The sequence below is a fragment of the Monodelphis domestica genome, chromosome 4 (assembly GCF_027887165.1).
Source record: "Monodelphis domestica isolate mMonDom1 chromosome 4, mMonDom1.pri, whole genome shotgun sequence".
Lineage (NCBI taxonomy): Eukaryota > Metazoa > Chordata > Mammalia > Didelphimorphia > Didelphidae > Monodelphis > Monodelphis domestica.
This window is the reverse complement of record NC_077230.1, coordinates 245855835-245875237: the sequence shown is the minus strand read 5'-3', so window position 1 is coordinate 245875237 and position 19403 is coordinate 245855835. Positions and strand designations below refer to the sequence as shown.

The window sequence follows — 19403 nt, the reverse complement described above, 5'->3', positions numbered from 1 at the left end:
CAGGTGAAGTGAGGAATGTCCTCAGGTGCATGAAAAGGGGGAGGGAAGCAGCTCCCCTGAATGTCTTCTACTTTCTGTTACTGAACTTTGACTGGCAACTGCAGGCTCACCCACAGAGAGGGCTCTTGGTGATCTTTTTGGCACATCTGCCATAGGTTTGCCATCAGTATAGGTTATTCATGTACTATCATGAAATACATATTTCCATGTTCATCAAGTTGGGAAAAGAAGAAATATTACTTATATAAGAAGAAAAATCTCATGAAGGAAATAAAGTGAAAAATGATCTTCAACCTGCATTCACACTGTATTAGTTACTTTTTTTGCAGTGGATATCCTTTTCCATCATGAGTCTGTTGGAGTTTCCTTGGATCCTTGTATTGCTGATAAAATAAGTTACTCTCAGTTGATTTATCATAAATACCTGCTGTCACTATATTCTCCTTGTTCTGCTCACTTCACTTTTCATTACTTCACATGTCTTTTCAAGGTCTTTTTGTGTTTTTTTGGGGGGGAAGGGATGATCATCCTACTTGTCATTTCTTATGGCACAATAGTATTCTGTTACAATAATATAGTACAACTTATTCATTTATTCTCTGAGACATCCTTTCAGTTTCCAATTCTGTGCCAACAGAAAAAGAACTACCTATAAATATTTTGGACAAATATGTTTTTCTCCCATCTTTGAATCTTGCTTGGTCAAAAGTTATGCACAATTTTATGACCCTCTGGGCATAGTTCCAGATTGCTGTCTAGAATGTTTGTAGCAGTTCATTGTTCTACCAACAGTGTATTAGCATCCAAATTTTTCCACACCTCCAACATTTATCAGTTCCCTTTTTTTGGCTTATTATCTAGTCTATCAGACTAGATATGAAGTGGTACCTAGACGTTTTTATTTGAATTTCTCTTCATAGATTTGCAGTATTGTTTCATCTGATTAAAGATGGTTTTAATTACTTCATCTGAGAACTACTATCTATATCATTTCCCCATTCATTAATTGGAGAGTGCCTTATATTCTTATAAATTTGATTCATTTATCTTTTTATTTGAGAAATGAGGCCCTTGTCAGAGATACTTGTTATTGATTTTTGTTTTGTTTTATTTTGTAGTCAAGTATAATATAATATAATATAATATAATATAATATAATATAATATAATATAATATAATATAATATAATATAATATAATATAATATAATGTATAATATAATATAATATAATATAATATAATATAATATAATATAATTTGATATAATTTAATATAATATAATAATAAATATGTAGTCAAATTACCTATTTTATATCTTATTATATTGTCTTCCTAGTTTGGTCATAAATTCTTATTTTGTTGATAAACTTATATAGTTGATAAACTATAATATTTTGTGTCTCCTAATTTATTTATAGTATTATCCTTTATTTCCAAATCACATGCTAATTTTGACTTTATCTTGATAATTGGTGTTGAGGTGTTGGTCTGTGCCTGTGTTGGTGAAGGCATGGGATGCATGTCCCAGTGTGCCGTGCTGGAGAGGGCTGCTCTGTTCCCCGTCTCCCCTGAGCCTAAGGACATTTTTTGTATGACCCACCTCTCCACCCAGCAGCTAATTTCAAGCATTTCTTCCCTCCTCTTTCTGGGGTAATGGGCTCACAGGTGGCTCAAAGGTACAGTTTGGGCACATGGTCTCTAAAACATTGGCCAATGCTGGTCTATGTTTAGTTTCTACTGTACTGTTTTCCAGTTTTTCCATGGTTTCGGAGGAATAGTGAGTTCTTCTTCAAAAGCTTAGATCTTTAGCCATGTCAAACACTGCATTACTCTGGTCATTTACCTACTATTTTATTGAGTGCCTAATCTATTCCATTATCCACTACCCTGTATTTTATCCAGTCCTGGATTATTTTGATTTTTATTATGCAGTTTGAGATCTGATACAGTGAGACCACTTTCATTTTTTTCCCATTATTTCTCTTGATATTCTTGACATTTTGTTCTTCCAGATGAATTTTATTATTATTTTTCTAGCTCTATGAAATAATTTATTGATAGATTGATATGGGTTATTTTAGTGTTTTGATAAATGTACTAAGGCACAATTGATTTCTTTTGTAATCCGTTGCATTTTATTTTTTGCATTTATAATATTCTAAGAAATGATTCCCTAGGCTTTTTGAAGCCATAGGGGTCAGTGAACCAAAAATCTCCAAAGTTATGTAAAGATTAAAATTAACTTTACCCTGATTATGAAGATTAAAATTGTAACCCCTGCCTATTTTTAGATTTAATCACCAAAAGTGTAAGTACCCTACTTAAAAGTTGAATATGGAGATCTGCCCATTTTTATTTCTAATCACCAAAAGTATAAACATCACACTTAATCATTAAGTGGGAGGTCTGTGACCCACATGTGCAATAGTGGGTGACGAATCAGAATTAAACTAGTTGCCCCTGGGCATTCTTAAAGCAAAGCTTCAACTGTGGTTGTTAGACTTAAAATTAGGGGATGACACAGGAAGTGATGCTAAAGAAGTATCTTTAAAAGCAGCTGTCACTTCCTGTGAGGGACAGTTCTTCATTCTTTGGAAGTGGAGACTAGAGACAATTCTTCATTCTTTGGAGTAGAGGCTAGACCCAAGACTCTGTTCCTGGTGAGGCTGTTTTAAAATCTCTTCATTTGACTGACATGTGGTGAGTGAAAAACTGACTCTTTTTTTTTTTTAACCCATACCTTCCATCTTGGAGTCAATACTGTGTATTGGCTCCAAGGCAGAAGAGTGGTAAGGGCTAGGCAATGGGGGTCAAGTGACTTGCCTAGGGTCACACAGCTGGGAAGTGTCTGAGGTCAGATTTGAACCTAGGACCTCCCGTCTTTAGGCCTGGCTCTCAATCCAGTGAGCCACCCAGCTGCCCCCCAAAACTGACTCTTTGCTGCTGGATTTTCTGAGAAAACTAGCCTCATGAGAGACTTACCTCTTGAGAGAGATTTCCCCAGGTCCTCAGCTTTGCCAAGGCCTAAGGATGAATTCTCCCTGCCTGGTAGTAAATTACTTAGTGCTTAAGCTAGATATCTTACCCTATCCTTTTTGATTTTCATACTTTACTCTTTCTATATTTTGTAAATAAATTATAAATCTTTGAAATTAATATAAATTCCTGGCGAACACACTCTTAAATAATTCAATCCAGTCCTTTTCAAAATAACCCTTTTACCCCTTACAGTTAATGATCTTTAACATTTCACATTTCATCCCAGTGCCTAAAATACTTGTCTGTCCCATTTACTTCTTTTTATAGCATTAAAAGCAAAACACAAGGGATGTGACCATCAGATCTATAATTGAGTATACTTCATGGAATCAATCTAATTATCTCATAGTTTTTCTGTGTTCTTGAAATGTAAACTCAGTAAGGGCAAGAAATGTGTTGTTTTGAATTAGGTGTTGCATTACAACTTTTTTGCTTGTGTTATCTACCTCATTGGACTTTTCCTAAACAACTAATAGTTATTCTTTTCCACATTCTGAATTCCTGTGACAGACTCTCTCACACACACACTCATACACACACACACACACACAACTTCCAAAGCCGGTCACAATTGTGACTCAGACAAAAACTGAGCAGAATTTATATTCTAGTAGGGTATACAAATTACAAACAAGACTTGCTCAGTCACATAGCTTTTTAAGTGCCTGAGGTGGAATTGGAAACCAGGTCTTCCTGATTCCAAGTTAAGCATTCTACCTACTGACTATCAGGGTGTTTCCCCTTTAGACATGGAGCAAATGGCTGCTTTCTATCCCTGGCCAGATCCGAATGGTGGGAAGATGCTTCAGTCTGTATCAGAATAGAGAACACCTCAGGAAAGAAGGAAGGAATAGACATTTGGCTAGGATGTTTTACTTAACCTAGCTTTCCTTTGGTGAACTCCTTTCTGAACAGATCTGCTAGAGGGAGAAAAGTAATGTACAGCCCAGGGTTTGACTTAACCTGGGCCTGAGAAAGATCTCCCTCCAAATAACCCCTTCACCCACCAATCTCCCTTCTCTTTTCTTTGTAATTTAATCTGACTACTTCCCTAAAGTTTGAAGATGTTTATTAAAGGGTTGATGTTTGGGATAAAGGGAAATAGGAGGTCCCTATATGAAGTTCAGTAGTTCATGTCTTTACAGCCCTGGCTAACCTTGGGTAACTATGAGAAAGATTATAGTCTCTAGGTTTAGCTGGGACAAGGGATGATCTTTAGGCTTGGCCCAGTAGGCTTGGCCCAGTCCCTCTCAGGGTGACCCTTTAAGGTAATTGGCAGTTGATCAAGTTTACAAAGGTTTCCTCTCAGTTCAGTACAGCAGGATGACTCAGGGCTGATGACTTCTCTGAAGGATTGGGAACAATGGCTGTATCCAGTCTCCAGAAGTCTTTATGGGAGCTCACGCTCTTTCCGAGTCCAACACCTGACTTTGTCCGTTAAGTTTCCCAACAGTTCCTTGCTTCAGGATTCTAAATGACCTTCGGCCTCTTCTCACTGTCCTCCTGATCTCATGGCTTCTCTGTGTAAAATTCCATACCTTCAGCCTTAAAGTAAGCTAAGGCTTCTTTAAGACCAAGATGAGAAAAAAAAGTTCATCCTCTATAGAGCCAGCACTTTTTAAGTAAAGAAATAAGATATTGAATTCAGGGTATAGACAAAAGGCCAAGTTGACTTCATGAAAAATCTGTGAAAGGAATTAATATTTAAGTAATTCTGGGCTGGTTTTACAGGCTTTTAAATACCAAAGTTCAGAGTTTATATTTGACTCTAGAGTCAATAAGGAACCATGGAATCTTCTTGAATTGCGAAGTGATGTGGACTATATGGAGGGGAAAGTTTAGAAGTAGGAAAGCCTATTTAAGATGAGTCAATATAGTCTAGGGGAGATGAAATGAAGCATGGACTAGTAGGTAGCACAATAAATACAGTGTTCTCCTTGGAGTCAAGAAGTTCTGAGTTCAAATTCACCCTTAGCGGGGGACAGCTGGGTTGGCTTAGTGGATTGAGAGCCAGGCCCAGAGGCAGGAGGTCCTAGATTCAAATCTGGCCTCTAAGATGGAAGATAAGGTTAAAAACAAAAACAAACAAATATAAATTCACCTATAGTCACTTCCTAGCAGTTTGATCCTTAACCCTATTTTCCTGGGAATTTTTTTTTTTTAAGTATATATGTGATACAGGTAGATGGCTCAGTAGATAGAGAGCCAGACTTAGCGAGTAGAAGTCCTAGATTCAGTTGTGGTTTCAGATACTTTCTTGCTGTATGATCCTAGACAAATTGCTTAAACTTAATTACTGTCTTCAGTCTTGGAATCAATACTTAGTATTGAGTAAGGATTTAAAGGGAAAAAAAAGAGAGAGAGAGAGAGAGAGAGAGAGAGAGAGAGAGAGAGAGAGAGAGAGAGAGAGAGAGAGAGAGAGAGAGAGAGAGAGAGAGAGAGAGAGAGAGAGAGAGAGAGAGAGAGAGAGAGAGAGAGAGAGAGAGAGAGAGAGAGAGAGAGAGAGAGAGAGAGAGAGAGAGAGAGGAGAGAGAGAGAGAGAGAGAGAGAGAGAGAGAGAGATGACAGCCTGAAATGAAGTTTTTGAAGTTAAAAGAAGATGGAAGCTTAAATACATTGTGGAGATAGAATAGATGAAACTCAGCAAGTGATTAGATGTGGGAGGTTAAGGAGAGTGAAGAGTAAAGAAATAACATATTTATGTATAATTATAAAACGTGGATTTTAAAAAATTTCCTGTATTTTTTTTTGCAAGGTCAAATTAAAAAAGTCACAGGCTCTCAAAAACATACATGTTTTGTCCCACAAAAAAAAATTAATGTCAGGAAATTGTCTTTTTTACAGTATAATTCTAGTGCTTCAGATTAAGACCAAGATAATACTGAGGAAAAAAATAATGCATACAATTTATTTTGTTAACAATTTGCCACTAATTGATCAACACTGTAATATTAGTATATATCACTTTGTTTAATGATCATTCCAAGAAGGCAGTGAAATACAAAGAGTACCCAACTATGAAAAGTCCTGGGCAGTAGTAATTATAGGTCTCAGGCTTATCTCTTAATCTCTCTGAGTCTCGGGTTTTTGTTCTTTTTTTTTTTTAATTTTGTTTTCACCAATTTTTTAGTAAAGGGGCTAAATGATTTTTAAGTTTTTCTTCTAGCTCAAAAATTACATGACTGTGGATCAGAATGAATAAGAAAGTTACTTTAGTAATGAAACATCTTTTCAACTGTATAATCTGATGATGAACCTCCTTGAATTTAACTGGGCTGATCTTGAGATGAAAGGCATGTACTTGAAATCTCTCACAATTAATTAATGTTCCAGAACTTCTTACCTGATGTAGTTTTAGAAAACCTAGAGATTATCTCCATTTTGCATAAAGTAGCAGAAAGAAAAATAACCACAGCAGAAGGAGGCTTACCCACAATGTGATAAAGACTATTAGAGTTTGAGTTAAGAGAATGTGGGTTCACATCATGACTTCCTTATCTAGTGTCTTTGTGACTTTGGCCATATTACTTAACCACTCTGGTCTTTAATGTCCCCCGCTTAAAAAAAGAAGGAAATTAGACTAGATGACCTGAGAGATCCTTTCCATCAAGTTACAGTGAAGCACATTTTGACTTCATTTTGGGGTGGGTTGGGGAAATCTTCCTAAAAATTAGAGATTTCTGAAAGTGAAATGTCCTGCCTGAACAAGCAGTGTGTTACTCTTCTCTGGAGGTTTTCCTGCAGAAGCTGAACAACCACTTTTAATTATGTTAAAATAGTTATCCTTTTGTGGTTGGATTGGACTAGATGGCCATTGAAGTTCTTTCTAGTTCTCAAATTTTGTAATCTCATAATGTCTTCATTTAAAATCCTCCAGGTTTTTGTTAAGCAATGGATATAGTAATAGATTGAAGCAACTTAGGTTATATTTATATAAAACTTTTAAATTAACTTAGTATTTTCTTCATAACAACCCAAGGAAGTAGACTGTCTAATATTCCACCCAACCCCATTTTACAAGCCAGAAGTAATAAGTGACTCACCCTTGGTTGTCTAAGAGTTAGCTTAGACTCAAACTCTGTCATGTCCACATTTAGTGTTCTTTCTTTTGTATAGTTGGGGAGAAAAGTTTGCAGTTTGAGAGACAAATGCAGGCTATTAAAGAGGAAGATTAGATGCAATCTTTACCATATCTACCAAAATGGTTATTGGTGGTCTCTGATGTCATGATTTGGTAAAGGCATGATGGAAAGGAATGAACATTGGATTCAGGTTCCCAACTCTTACACACACTATGTTAAACCCTAAGTTTAACCTCTCTGACTGTTGGCCTTCTCATCATTGAAGGGGTAGATTAGGTGATTTACCAAGGATCTCTGTAGTTCTAAAATTCTATGATTTTTATGGAACTGTTCTCAGAATATTTCCTGTTCTAAGCTTTATCTGATTTTTATTCTTGTCGTTTCAGTCTTTTGGGGTCCTCATAGGTATAGCATCATCTCTCTTAATTTCTTTTGCATTGTTCATAGTATAGCTTTATGATTTTAAGTTTCTCCTTTGTATTATATTACAAATTCATTTTCTCAGCAGGCAGACTTTCTAATATTTGTCTATAGTTCTAATATTTGTAAGTATCCTTACAAATTAAGGGTTTGTTTGTTTTATGCAAAACATCAAACTTGCTAAAGAATTGGATCAGGGATGGCATATATTAACTCTCTTTACTTCAGAATCTATTGGTGGCTTTCGGTGAGCTTTATTTTGGTTATTCATTCAAACATATCCATTTCTGAATAAGATACTTGCTTTGTTCCTACTTTCTGATTCTGAACAGAAAGGATTTTTAATATCCTAGATTTCAGAATTCTTGAAGCTTAAGGGTTCTTATCATAGTTGGCATCTTGACCCTCAGGCTTCAAAGGATTATTCTTAATGTTTTCTCAAATGTTGAACCTTGGGCAAGAGATTAAAAACATGAAATTTCATATATGATGCTTGAAATGTTCAAATTTAGTCTACTTTTTTCCTTTCATAGATTAAGTCCACCATTAAACATTTTAAGAGAGAGAAAATTTGCACGTTAACCTGTCAAATATCACTTTCATGAGATTGCTTCCTTTGTAATTTTTTTTCTGAGAATTAGCATGTATTTTAAAAAAATAAATAGACGTGGATATACATATGGATCGTGTATAAGTTTCATTATACTTCAAGTCTTAGGTCTGTTCTTAAAGCTTTTTGAAACTGTGGGGGTCAGCATGGAGTCTCTCCTCAGAGAAAGTACAAAGGATTTCATTGAATTTTTTCTTTGGCTTTGAATAAGCTGGGCTCTGGAGGGCATATGTTGAATATGGCATATCTTAAATGTTTTATTTGCTAATATGCATTATCTTTAAATGGAATTTTCCTGGCATAGTCTTGATCTGAATTATAAATTGAAATGAAAAGCCCAATCAGCATAAATATCTGAAAAGGCTAATCCTTTCTCATTAAGAGATAACCAGAGTATTTTATGACCTATGCACAGGATTTTAATAGTAGCTAAGACATTATAAATGTCATCAGGGAATTCCATGAGTAACTTAAAATATGACAAATAATCTGGCTTTAGTTCTAAAAGAAGATAACATGAAATGGATATAGACTTAATTCATCAGACTAAGTGAAAATGGTAAGAATGGATATACTTGTATATGTTTTAAGAGATTCATTATAATATTTGAGTGTTATATTTTTCATATTAAAAAGTGATACTATTTGATCCAATACTTTCCTGGTCGGTTCAGATATGGCTTAATTCCCTATGTCTCCTGAATTGAGTATCCAAAGTTGATACATTTATGTTTTTAAATGCTAAAACTCAGTGGAGATTTAAAAGTGTTTAGTAGCAATTTTCTAAAAGGTTACTTAATAGGGAAATAGGCCCTATGTGAATAGTTTTCTCTGAAAAATGAACTCCTAAAGGAGAAAGTTTGTTAAGGCTTTTCTTCATTGAAAATGAGGGCTCCGGGAGGGAGGCCTAAGTTTCCGAATTCTGAATAGGGAGCAAAAATCTTAAAAATAAATTCTGGCTATGTTTATTTTTTTTTTAAATCCAAGTTGATATAGATACTCTATTATTGAAGTTTTTTTTTTCTTCTCCAAAAATGTTAAATGAATGACTTTTAGCTAGAGTCAGGAAGTTCCAAGTTTAAATCCAATCTCAGATACTTGTATTTGACTCTGAAACACACTCTCCATTCACCCTTCTTTTTCTCAACTATAAAATGGCAATAATAATATAACTTATCTCCAATGTGTTGTTGTGAGAATCAAAAGAGATAATATTTATGAAGTACTTAGCACAGTGCCTAGAACAGTAGACACTTAAGAAATGTTTATTTCTTTCCTTTCTATACTAGGGCACTAGCAAAACAAGCAAAGAAGGTAAGATTTACTGAGAATTCTCAAATAAATTACCCTAGGACAGTGATGGCGAACATGTGGCACAGGTACCAAAGATAGCACACAGAGCACTCTCTGTGGGCATGTGGGGCTTCGTTCCCCCAGAGTCTGTTACTAGAAAGGCAGAGGGACGTAGGCAAAACTGCCCCCCCCTACTGCACTTGAGGACATTTCTCATATGACCCATCCCTATCCCCAGCAGTCCAGTGAGAGCACACAGAGAGGGTAAGATGGGCAGCTCATAGTTGGAGGATAGCAGAGTGCTAGGGCCCCTCCTCTTCCCTTCTCTACACATGCCTCTTACCACCTTCCCCTCTGTTCAGCAGCCCAATGTGAGCACTTCCTCCCTCCCCTGTCTGGAATAAAGGGGGCTGGGGTGGGTGTTTAGCACTGGGTTTCTGGAAGGGTGGGATGTCTCGTTCAGTCTCTGGTGGGGGGACTGTCCCAACTCCATCTCTAAAAGATTCACCATCATTGTCCTAGGAAATAAGTCTAATTGACATGAATTGAAAATGTGACATTTCCTTGTTCCAAAGTATCATGGTGACTGATAATTGATTAACCTGTGGTCCATAAACCCCTAAGGAACACTGGGAAGAAAAAATCGGATGGGGTCCAAAATTAGACTTTTCATCAATCTCTAATTGGAATTTAGCTTTTATTTAAATTATTAATGAATAAAAAGCAACATTCTGAGGTATCCATAGGTTTCATCTGCCTGCAAGGGTCTTTTGACACACAAAAAGGTTAATAATCCCTGACCCATAGGAATTGGTTTTCTTCTAATAATCACTGTTTCTGGATTACAGTGTCCAAATTGTTTTACATTTTTCACAGTAATTGACTACTTGGTACCTAACCTCCACCTAAGTCCTACTATAGTTTAATTGTACATGGAAGTGTTCTTGATTTTCAAGGATATATACCAATTTCCATTATAAAGTTATAGTTCACAAACAATGGCTCACAGTATGGACCTAGCAATAAATTCTATATTAGTCATTCATGGACCATCCTAGTTAAGTTTAAGAGAATTATTTTTAAGATAATAAGTTTGCATAAGTATGTTTAATTTCTATGTAATAATTATGATATATAATTATGTGACATAATTCTTTATATAATACAATTTAATTAATAAGAGTAAATTTAAGAGAATCATGGCAGAAAATTTGTCCTCTAGACCATTATTTTATTCAGCCAACCCAACTTATAGGGACTATCTACTGAATGATTTAAATGATTATTCATTGCTTTTCATTGGTGGAGGCTTATCTTATCAGATTGAAGTCATAGATACCTAAACATTGGTATCCACCAAAGATATCTTATGAACATTGTTTTAAAATTTCTTTTTAAATTATCTTCCATATATGAATCATATTTCATCTTAGGCCCAGAACTCCTATCAAAAGAAAAGTTTCTGTAACAGAACAAATTTAATAGCTTCCCAAGCAAAAACAGGAAGAATAACAGTCACAAGACTCAATTCCTTAATTTAACAGTGCTATAACTGTACATTTTTGTAGCCTCTTTTCAAAATAATCTTCCATTTTAGCACCAATTGATACCTTTTTAAAAAAATTTTTTTAATCCTTACCTTCCACCTTAGAACCAGGACTACATTTTGGTTCCAAGGCAGAAGAGTGGTAAGGGCTACACTAATGGACTAAGTGACTTGCCCAAGGTCACACAGCTAGCAAGTGTCTAAGGCCAGATTTGAACCTAGGATCTCCCATCTCTAGGCCTGGCACTCAATCCACTGAGCTACCCAGGTGCCCCCTCAAATTGATACCTTTTTGACAGAATGACTTTCCCCTTCTCACTTTTAGAAGTGACCTCTGGCTTGATATGTATAATAGTCATGTTATAATAAAGTAATATTATAGTAAAGATTATAACGTCCAACTCATTTTATGTCTGTTAATCTGGATTGATAGAGATTACAAATTGCATAACATTCTACTCAGCAGCCTGCGATAATATAATAAGGTCGTATATTTTATTAAATATGTCTGTAGTGGAAAAGATTATTATTCTATTCATAGAGGTATTAAATATACGTTTTCCCCTTCCTACCCTCCATTCTAACTTGAAGTCAGATATGACATAAAACAAGCATAGAGCCCATTAAAAGAAAAACTAATAGAAGCCCAGCACACTATAAAACAATTTATTTCATGTTCAAGTTTATATTATTTTAATAAGTCAGGTGTTAAAAACTCTTCTGAAATGACATGGTAAGAGTAAAAACCTCATAATATATTATAGTTTCCATTATAATTTGATTTGATTTGATACAATTTCTGTAAACTTGCTGTTGTAAGTTTGCTTTTTGTTTAAAGTATGGCACCCTGTGTCATGAGGCAAAAACTCATCTTACAAATGTTAAAACATAATTACAAATTACCATTTTTCTGGGTACCATCAATTTCTCTCTCATTACCCTCTCCCAACTCTATCTTGTTAATCTCTCACTCTAGATCTAGTAATCAAACCTGCAATACTGTATTACCATTATTTATGGAAAGGACATGCTTTTTTACTTTTCTGTAGTCTTGAGATTATAAAAGGGCATTAAGAAGGAAATATAGAGTATCAAATAATAAGAAATTCACACTTATACATCCCACTAACATTTACACATATTGATCCTCAATAACCATGTAAAGATATTATTGATATCTCTACATAAGTATAAACTCTTATTTCATATTTTATTTCTACTTAATCAGAAATATTGTAGTAGTAGACCACAAATAGTACACTGTACTCAGAGCTTTTCTGAACATGATTAAATGTATAGCTAATATGTACAACTCAATTTTAGTGAGAATTTCACATATTCACTTTGTCATGTTAAATCCATTAGTAATTTTGAAGATGTGAAGCAAAGGATATAATTTTTAGTCTCTGATTTTTTTTTTTAGTACTGTGACTGAAAGAAAGCCAGAAAAGATTAACAACAAAAGGCAGAAATTGAAATATGTCTTCCCACCACCTCTATGATCCTTGTAGTTTGAAGTTGTACTTCTGACAGGAATAGTTCTTAGCTTAAATTCATTTGTCACTGTCACAGAGTTGAGGGGTGTGTGGTAACACAGGTAATGTGGTGTGACATCAACAGTGCAGTAACAAAGTTAACCACATCAGTGAGATGCAGAAATGCTGGCATCAGTAACAAGCTGTTGATGCTGACATAAATCAGCTGCAATGTCATGAGCATCTAAAAAGGAGTTAGCATTTCTCATTTACCATTTTTTCCACAGACAGACATTGGCTTAAAAACCAATGAATGATTTTTCATCATGTTACATATGTACAGTTTTATAATTATACCATAATTTCCATTGTTTTTAAATTTTCATATTCCAAAGTTCAATTCTATAACTGATGGATACGAAAAGACATTGGTCAAGTGGAATTTAATCTTTCTCTACAGAAAAATAAGCATATAGATTGTGTTCAAGAATGTGTATGTATGTATTATATTTTTAATTTTTATTTTCATGAAGGGCTATGTTCTCCGCCTACTGCCGATCCCCACACCATCCAAATAAGAAAGACAAATAAAACTCCTACTGACACATATGTATAGAGTCAAGCAAAACAGATTCTTGCACTGACTATAACTGAAAATTAAAATACCACAATCTCCACTCTTAGTCTATCACTTTTCCTTCAGGAGGTTAATACCTTGTTTCATCCCTAGTTCACTGGAGTTATTGTTCCAGATTGTGTTGATCAGAGTTCCTAACCTTACATTAACTGTAATAACTTTCTTTCATATATTCTTAATTTGAGGAATATAATGTAAGTTCAATGTGTACATATCCTTTGCTACTTGGTTTTTCCAGGTGAAAAAACTTCACTGTTGAAGGATGCTTATTCATAGGTCACTGCTTTGAAGTGAAGAGCCTGTTGCTGAAAATTGCCTGATGTCAGGCACAAGATTTTTGGCTAATTTTGAGGAGAGGGATCTTTAAGGGAAGAGAGGTATAGGAAATTTTATCTATACCAGTTATGGTAGGTCTTTGGGTAGAGATAGGTTATAAATCTGAGGAGCCACATTCTGTAGAACCCTTTAATGGGGAAGAAAGTGGAATGGTGGAGTACAGTTATATTACCATTTTGAAGACAAACTCAAAACTGACTTTAGGGGATGGGGGGGAAGAACTTTGGGATGCCAGTAATTCTACCTTCTCCTTTGGTGGACCATTACATGGATTTCTCCACTTTGGACATCGAAGATGCCTTGTTAAATTTAGATCTAATCCAGAACTTTAAATGTCATGCTGAACTAGAATAGTGGTGGTAACTGTATATGGTCTTGGGTATATGATTAAGCCTATATCTGATAAGTTAGAGCCATTGAATCTGAAACATTGGCATACTTTAAAAAAAGATAATGCTAAAGAAATCAGACTCTCAGATTCCCATCAAAAGCATTTCTTGTTGAATTTGAAATGTCTAAAAGGACACCACTTTATTTAGTAGTTGTATATTCTTTCTTGAATTCTTCTCTCAATTTCTGATTGGACCTGGTACAGATGTACAGAGGTATTGAACTTCCTTGGAAGATGGGACAGAGAATCAATAATGACTCTTAGGAGCTCTCCATATCAATTAGTTCGGACTATGTTGATGGTTAGACCATACTCAGTGTTGAATATATAGCATCTTTGATTATCTTCAAATAGACAGGCATGCAGTAGTGACTAATTCACATTTTCAAGTTCTGAAAATGTAATGGGACTTAAGCAGTGATTAGTGGTATACATAGCAAACTGCATTTTCATTTTAAATTGCTATTCAGTTTTTGAAAAAAAGAACAAAAGTCATTAGAAATGAGATAATTTAACAGTTACTCATATAATTAGTGTGAAGAATAATTGTAAAGTAAATTGCAGAGAAACTCATCCAAAAACTTTTATTGTCCTCTAAAAAGTGATTACAGTATTGTTATTAAGTGTGTATGGCAATGCTTAATTTAATTTATCTATTGGGTGAAAGGAATATATCCATCTTAAACCAATGATTGTATCAGGTATTCATTATTTAAACATTCATATATATATTTATTTATTTTAGTTTTAGCATGCCCCATTGATTCCCACCAACCCCCTTAACTGTTTCTCTTCTTCATCTGTCTTTCTGTTACATTGAACATGAATATATTTTATCTGAACTTGTTCATGGACATTTTGTTTCTCCTTTTGTCTTTGTATTCCCAGCATGTGGTTTGATACCTAGCACATACAAAGTGCTCAGTAAATGTTGATTAAAGTAATACATCAGAATTAGTGGGGATTTTAATTGTACATCTAGTCCCCTGCAATTATCTTACAAAATTGACCAATTTTGGTCAGATCCAAAAATAAAGATTTTTATCTTTTTTCAATATAAAATAGACAAATTTTGTAGACTTATGAATTTTTATTTTTCCCCATGAAATGTCAGTAGTTTTAAAATATCTATTTGTTTAACAAAAATTGAGAAAATTTTCACAATTGGTTTTATTTTATTGCTACTTAAAATGTTAATAGTTCACTTTTATCACACTTTATGATCTATAAGCCCTAGTGATTTTAAAAACTACTTTCCTAACAATAGCCCTATAAGATAGGGAGTTTATATGTTTTATTGTCTCCATTTTGCAGGTGAGAAAAACAAGATTCATTGAATAGGATTACTAAAATCACCCTATATCTTGTCATTATATGGAGGTAGTAATGCCTTTACTTTTTATTTTATACCACAGTTGGTTCTCTCATAAAGAGCTTGTGTAGTCGCTATATGCCAGCTAGAATCCTCCTAGCTTCTATATGATGTTATTCAAACACATATAGCTGAAATATATTCTCACTCTTAAATCCTAATGGGATAAGTTAAGAACTTACCTTTTTACCAATTTATTATTTCATTTGATTTCATTTTTTCAATTATATGTTTCATTATTATTGATGATAGCTGCCAGCGTCGAAGTGTCTTTGATATTTCCTACAAAAATATAAGGTCTCTAATTTCAAATCACATGTAGGGATTTGATGGACTTTTGGACCCAATTATAAATGAAGTACAAATGGGAAAGAGATAAGATTTTCTTCCAGATGGTTTCAATTTTATCCCTCCCCCCCTGCCTTTTTCAGGCTCAAGATGAAGAGGAGGAAGCCTTTCTCGATTGGAGTGATGACAATAGTGAATTTGATCCAAGCACACTCCCAGATCCTGATAAGCCCAGAAGCCATGAACAAACATCTGATGATGATATGGAAGATGAAGAGGGGTATGTTTTATTTAGTTTTGACAAATAGTACCAGTGATCTTTGTTTTATTCTCCTTTGGAACCTGAAATGCTTGCTTCTTCTCCTTCCCACCTTCAGTTTTACTGATCTCAGAAAATAATGCTATAATATTGCTACCTCTTTTTTTTAAACTTGGTCCCTGGATTATCCTTTAAATATAATTCAGATGTTTTGGATTTCTTTTTAGATACGGTTTATTATGTTTAAAGTTCTCAAAGCAACTCATAAGAAGTTGTGTTTTGGGTTTAGTTTTATTTTCTTTTTTCTCTTATTTTTTATCTCCTTTATTATATTCCTTAAACTAAAGAGTCTAAGTGCAAGTTAGGTACTTCCTACCTATTAAAAGCCTTTTCCTTTATGTCTAGGAAATTGTTTTTCAACCTTAAGTCAAAACGATCTTTCTGAGAACTTTTGGTTAATTCTGTGCAGAAAAGGAAAGAATATTTATGTGGCCATATTTGTACATTATGGGATTTGTAGGAAAGGAAATATCAAATATACATAATGACTCAGAGTACTTTTCTAATTTTAGAATAGTAGTCAAAGTTTCAGTGTGAAATGTGTTTGTGTGTATGCATGTATGTACAAGTACAGAAAATAGATGCAATATAGGGAGCTGAAATGTTTGACATCAATCAATATTTTTTGAATACCTATTGTATTCTGTATACCATACTACACATGTAGGGGATAGCCAAATTTAGTGGAGTTCAATGAGAGTGACTAATTAAAGATGAAGTTGATATAATTGAAAGCAAGAACATAGTTTGAATAATATAAAAAAAGAAATTTGAAAACATTTGTCTTATTAGAATGCTTTAAGGGAGATAGGAGACTAATTAAACTGAATATACTAGAATTCTTCAGTTACTTGGAAAATTCACCCATCCAGAATATCTCTCTCCCCAGTGAAATAGCATACATGAATAATTACATACAATTCTACTTTACACAATGTATAATAAACTTGTAGTTCTTTGTTAGCTCATTGGATAATGAGTTAAAAATATAAATGGCATATTTTTCAAGAATTTGGTTAGATAAATTCATAGAATCTCTGAGTTGGAAGAGACTATGAAAACCATCTAATTCATATATTTGTACATGTGTCTACTCTATTATATCCCCTCAAAAGGAAATCTTAATTTGCTTAAAGACCTCTGCTGAGGAAGAACTTGCTATCCATGGTCAATTCATAAAAACATTAAAGAATTTAGTTATGTGTTAGTCTTTTATCTTTTAAGGTTGCCACCATAAAAGGGAGGCATGCTGCTTGATGAGAGGCAGCTATATTCTCCTTCAAAATATTTCAAGTTGCCAGTGTTGGTGAGAAAATTCTGATTCATGCAAATCATTGAGTCTTACCTTTCATAGCTGTTATGCATATATTCTTATCTACACCTTTCTCATAGTCTACATTGATTTCAATTTTAGCAACTAGAATTTCACTAAAACATTTATTTTTAATAATAATTTTTGAGTAACCACTTGAGTAACCATTAGTAGTAATCTAATAACCATATTTTATAATAATCATTAAGGAAGTACCATTCTTAGGTTTACTATCCTAAGGCAGGAATAGTTGGATCTTACAGCTATAGGTATATATATATTTTAACCATATTGAACAAATAACACTATTTGACTATATCTAACCATATTACCATTGGCAGTATTGATCTTTTTAGTCAATGGAATAATATCATCAGATCCTCTAGTAATTTATGGGGACTATTTCCTTTATTTTGTCCAGTAATTTCCATACAAATCTGTATAGTCCCTCTATTCTATTGCTTTCTCTCCCCCAGTTCCATTTCACATATTATAAAAAATATCAGCTCTAAACTTTCTGCTTGAAAAAAGTGGCAAATAATGTAGTTGATAATAGATTCATAACCCGAGTGCTGCATCGTTACCAATGAAATGCTAAAAAATCCAAGAAGAAAAATTTCTCTCATATATGGGAGGACGTGGACCAGAATTTATATAGGATGAGAAAGCATTAATTATCATCTGACCCATTCAAGAAAGATTGGATTATTGATATACATGGTAGTATTCACTGTCTTGTTTGCTCTCACTACATGCCTAGCCTCTTCAGTTTTTGACAATAAAGATGTTATCCTGAATGTTGTTTTATATTCTACTTCTTTCATTTTTATAAAGATTTATATTTACCAATTATATGTAATAACAAATTTCCACATAAGTTTTCTGAAATTATATGACTCAAATTGTCTCCCTCCCTCCAGGCTCTTCCCCCCTTCTGGAACTGACAAGCAATTTTATCTGGGTTATACATGCATTAACAAGGAAAACATATTTCCGTATTATTCATTTTTGTAAGAGAATATCCATATAAAAATCAAAGCCCCCCTCCCTTTTTTTAAGTTTCTTTGGGATATAGATGTAGTAGTATTGGTGGATCAAAGGGTATTCACGATTTTAGACCAATTTGGGTTGCTCTCTAGAATGGTTGGATCATATCACAATTCTACCAACAGTGCATTAGTGTCCTAATGTTCCCACATCATCTCCAACAGTTATCATTTTCCTTTTCTCTCATATTGGTCAGATTTATTTTTATTTGCATTTCTTCAATCAAGAGTTTTAGCACAATTTTATATGACTATAGATGACTTTGATTTCTTCATCTGAAAACTACCTTTGACCATTTATAAGCTGGAGAATGACTTACACTTTTATAATTTTGACTTAGTTCTCTGTAAATGGTTTGTAGACTTAGTAGGAAACTTTAGCTCCATGATGGCGAACCTATGACACACGTGTCAGCACTGACACATGTAGCCATTTTTGATGCCACTCAGCCACATGTGGACTCATTGCACCTCAGGGTCAGGAGACTCTTGGGGAGCCATATACCCTGAGCCATGGCCGTGGCCATGCCCTGGCTTGATGAGGGGGTTGGGGGAGTGGGAGAGGCTGCTCCACACACTGACCACAGGTTGGTTGGGGGGGGGGGGTTCAGCAGGTGGCCAGTGGCACAAGCCAGGCATCTGGGTCATGTGGGGCTCCCATGGGTGTGGGGAGGAGGAGCGCCTGGAAGGAGCACATATAGGCAGGCAGGCCTATACAGATTTTTGCCCCAACTTGTTGCTTCTTTTCTAATTTTGGTTGCATTGATTTTGTTTGTACAAAAACTATTTAATTTACTGTAATCTGAATTATTCATTTTACATTTTGTAATATCCTCTATCTCTTGCTTGATCTTAAACAGTAAATAGGAGTTTTGAAGTCAAAGGGAAGGTTGCTTTTCTTTGCACTGGAGATAATATTAAATATAATCAGATTCTTCCCCCTAGGAATAAACTTGGCATTTTCAGAGATGAATTATATAACTCTTCAAGACATGGAGAATACACTGAGTATATTGATACTTTAACAAAACTAAATATATTACATCCATAGTAGTGATCTTGGGGGTGGGGGGTGGGATGATTGATATAGTGTTTATCTACTTCTCTGTCATAATGAAAATGAATAATCCATATTTAAAAGTGTTTTTGAGATTTCTAGAGGAAATAATAGTTTGTTTTTAAAATCTTTTTAAGTTTGTCCTCTATCTTTAGGTATGGCTAGTCTGTGCTTTTTTTCT

The 19403-nt window shown here is 34.4% G+C and overlaps 1 protein-coding gene across 1 annotated transcript in view; it reads left to right on the top strand.

The window, feature by feature from the left end:
* The window catches only part of DDX10 (DEAD-box helicase 10), a 370510-nt gene that overhangs the window by 321731 nt on the left and 29376 nt on the right, over positions 1–19403 (top strand). Inside the window, exon 17 of the mRNA XM_007494873.2 lies at positions 15632–15768. Coding sequence (XP_007494935.2) covers positions 15632–15768 — 137 coding nt within the window. The remainder of the gene's footprint in view (positions 1–15631; positions 15769–19403) is intronic.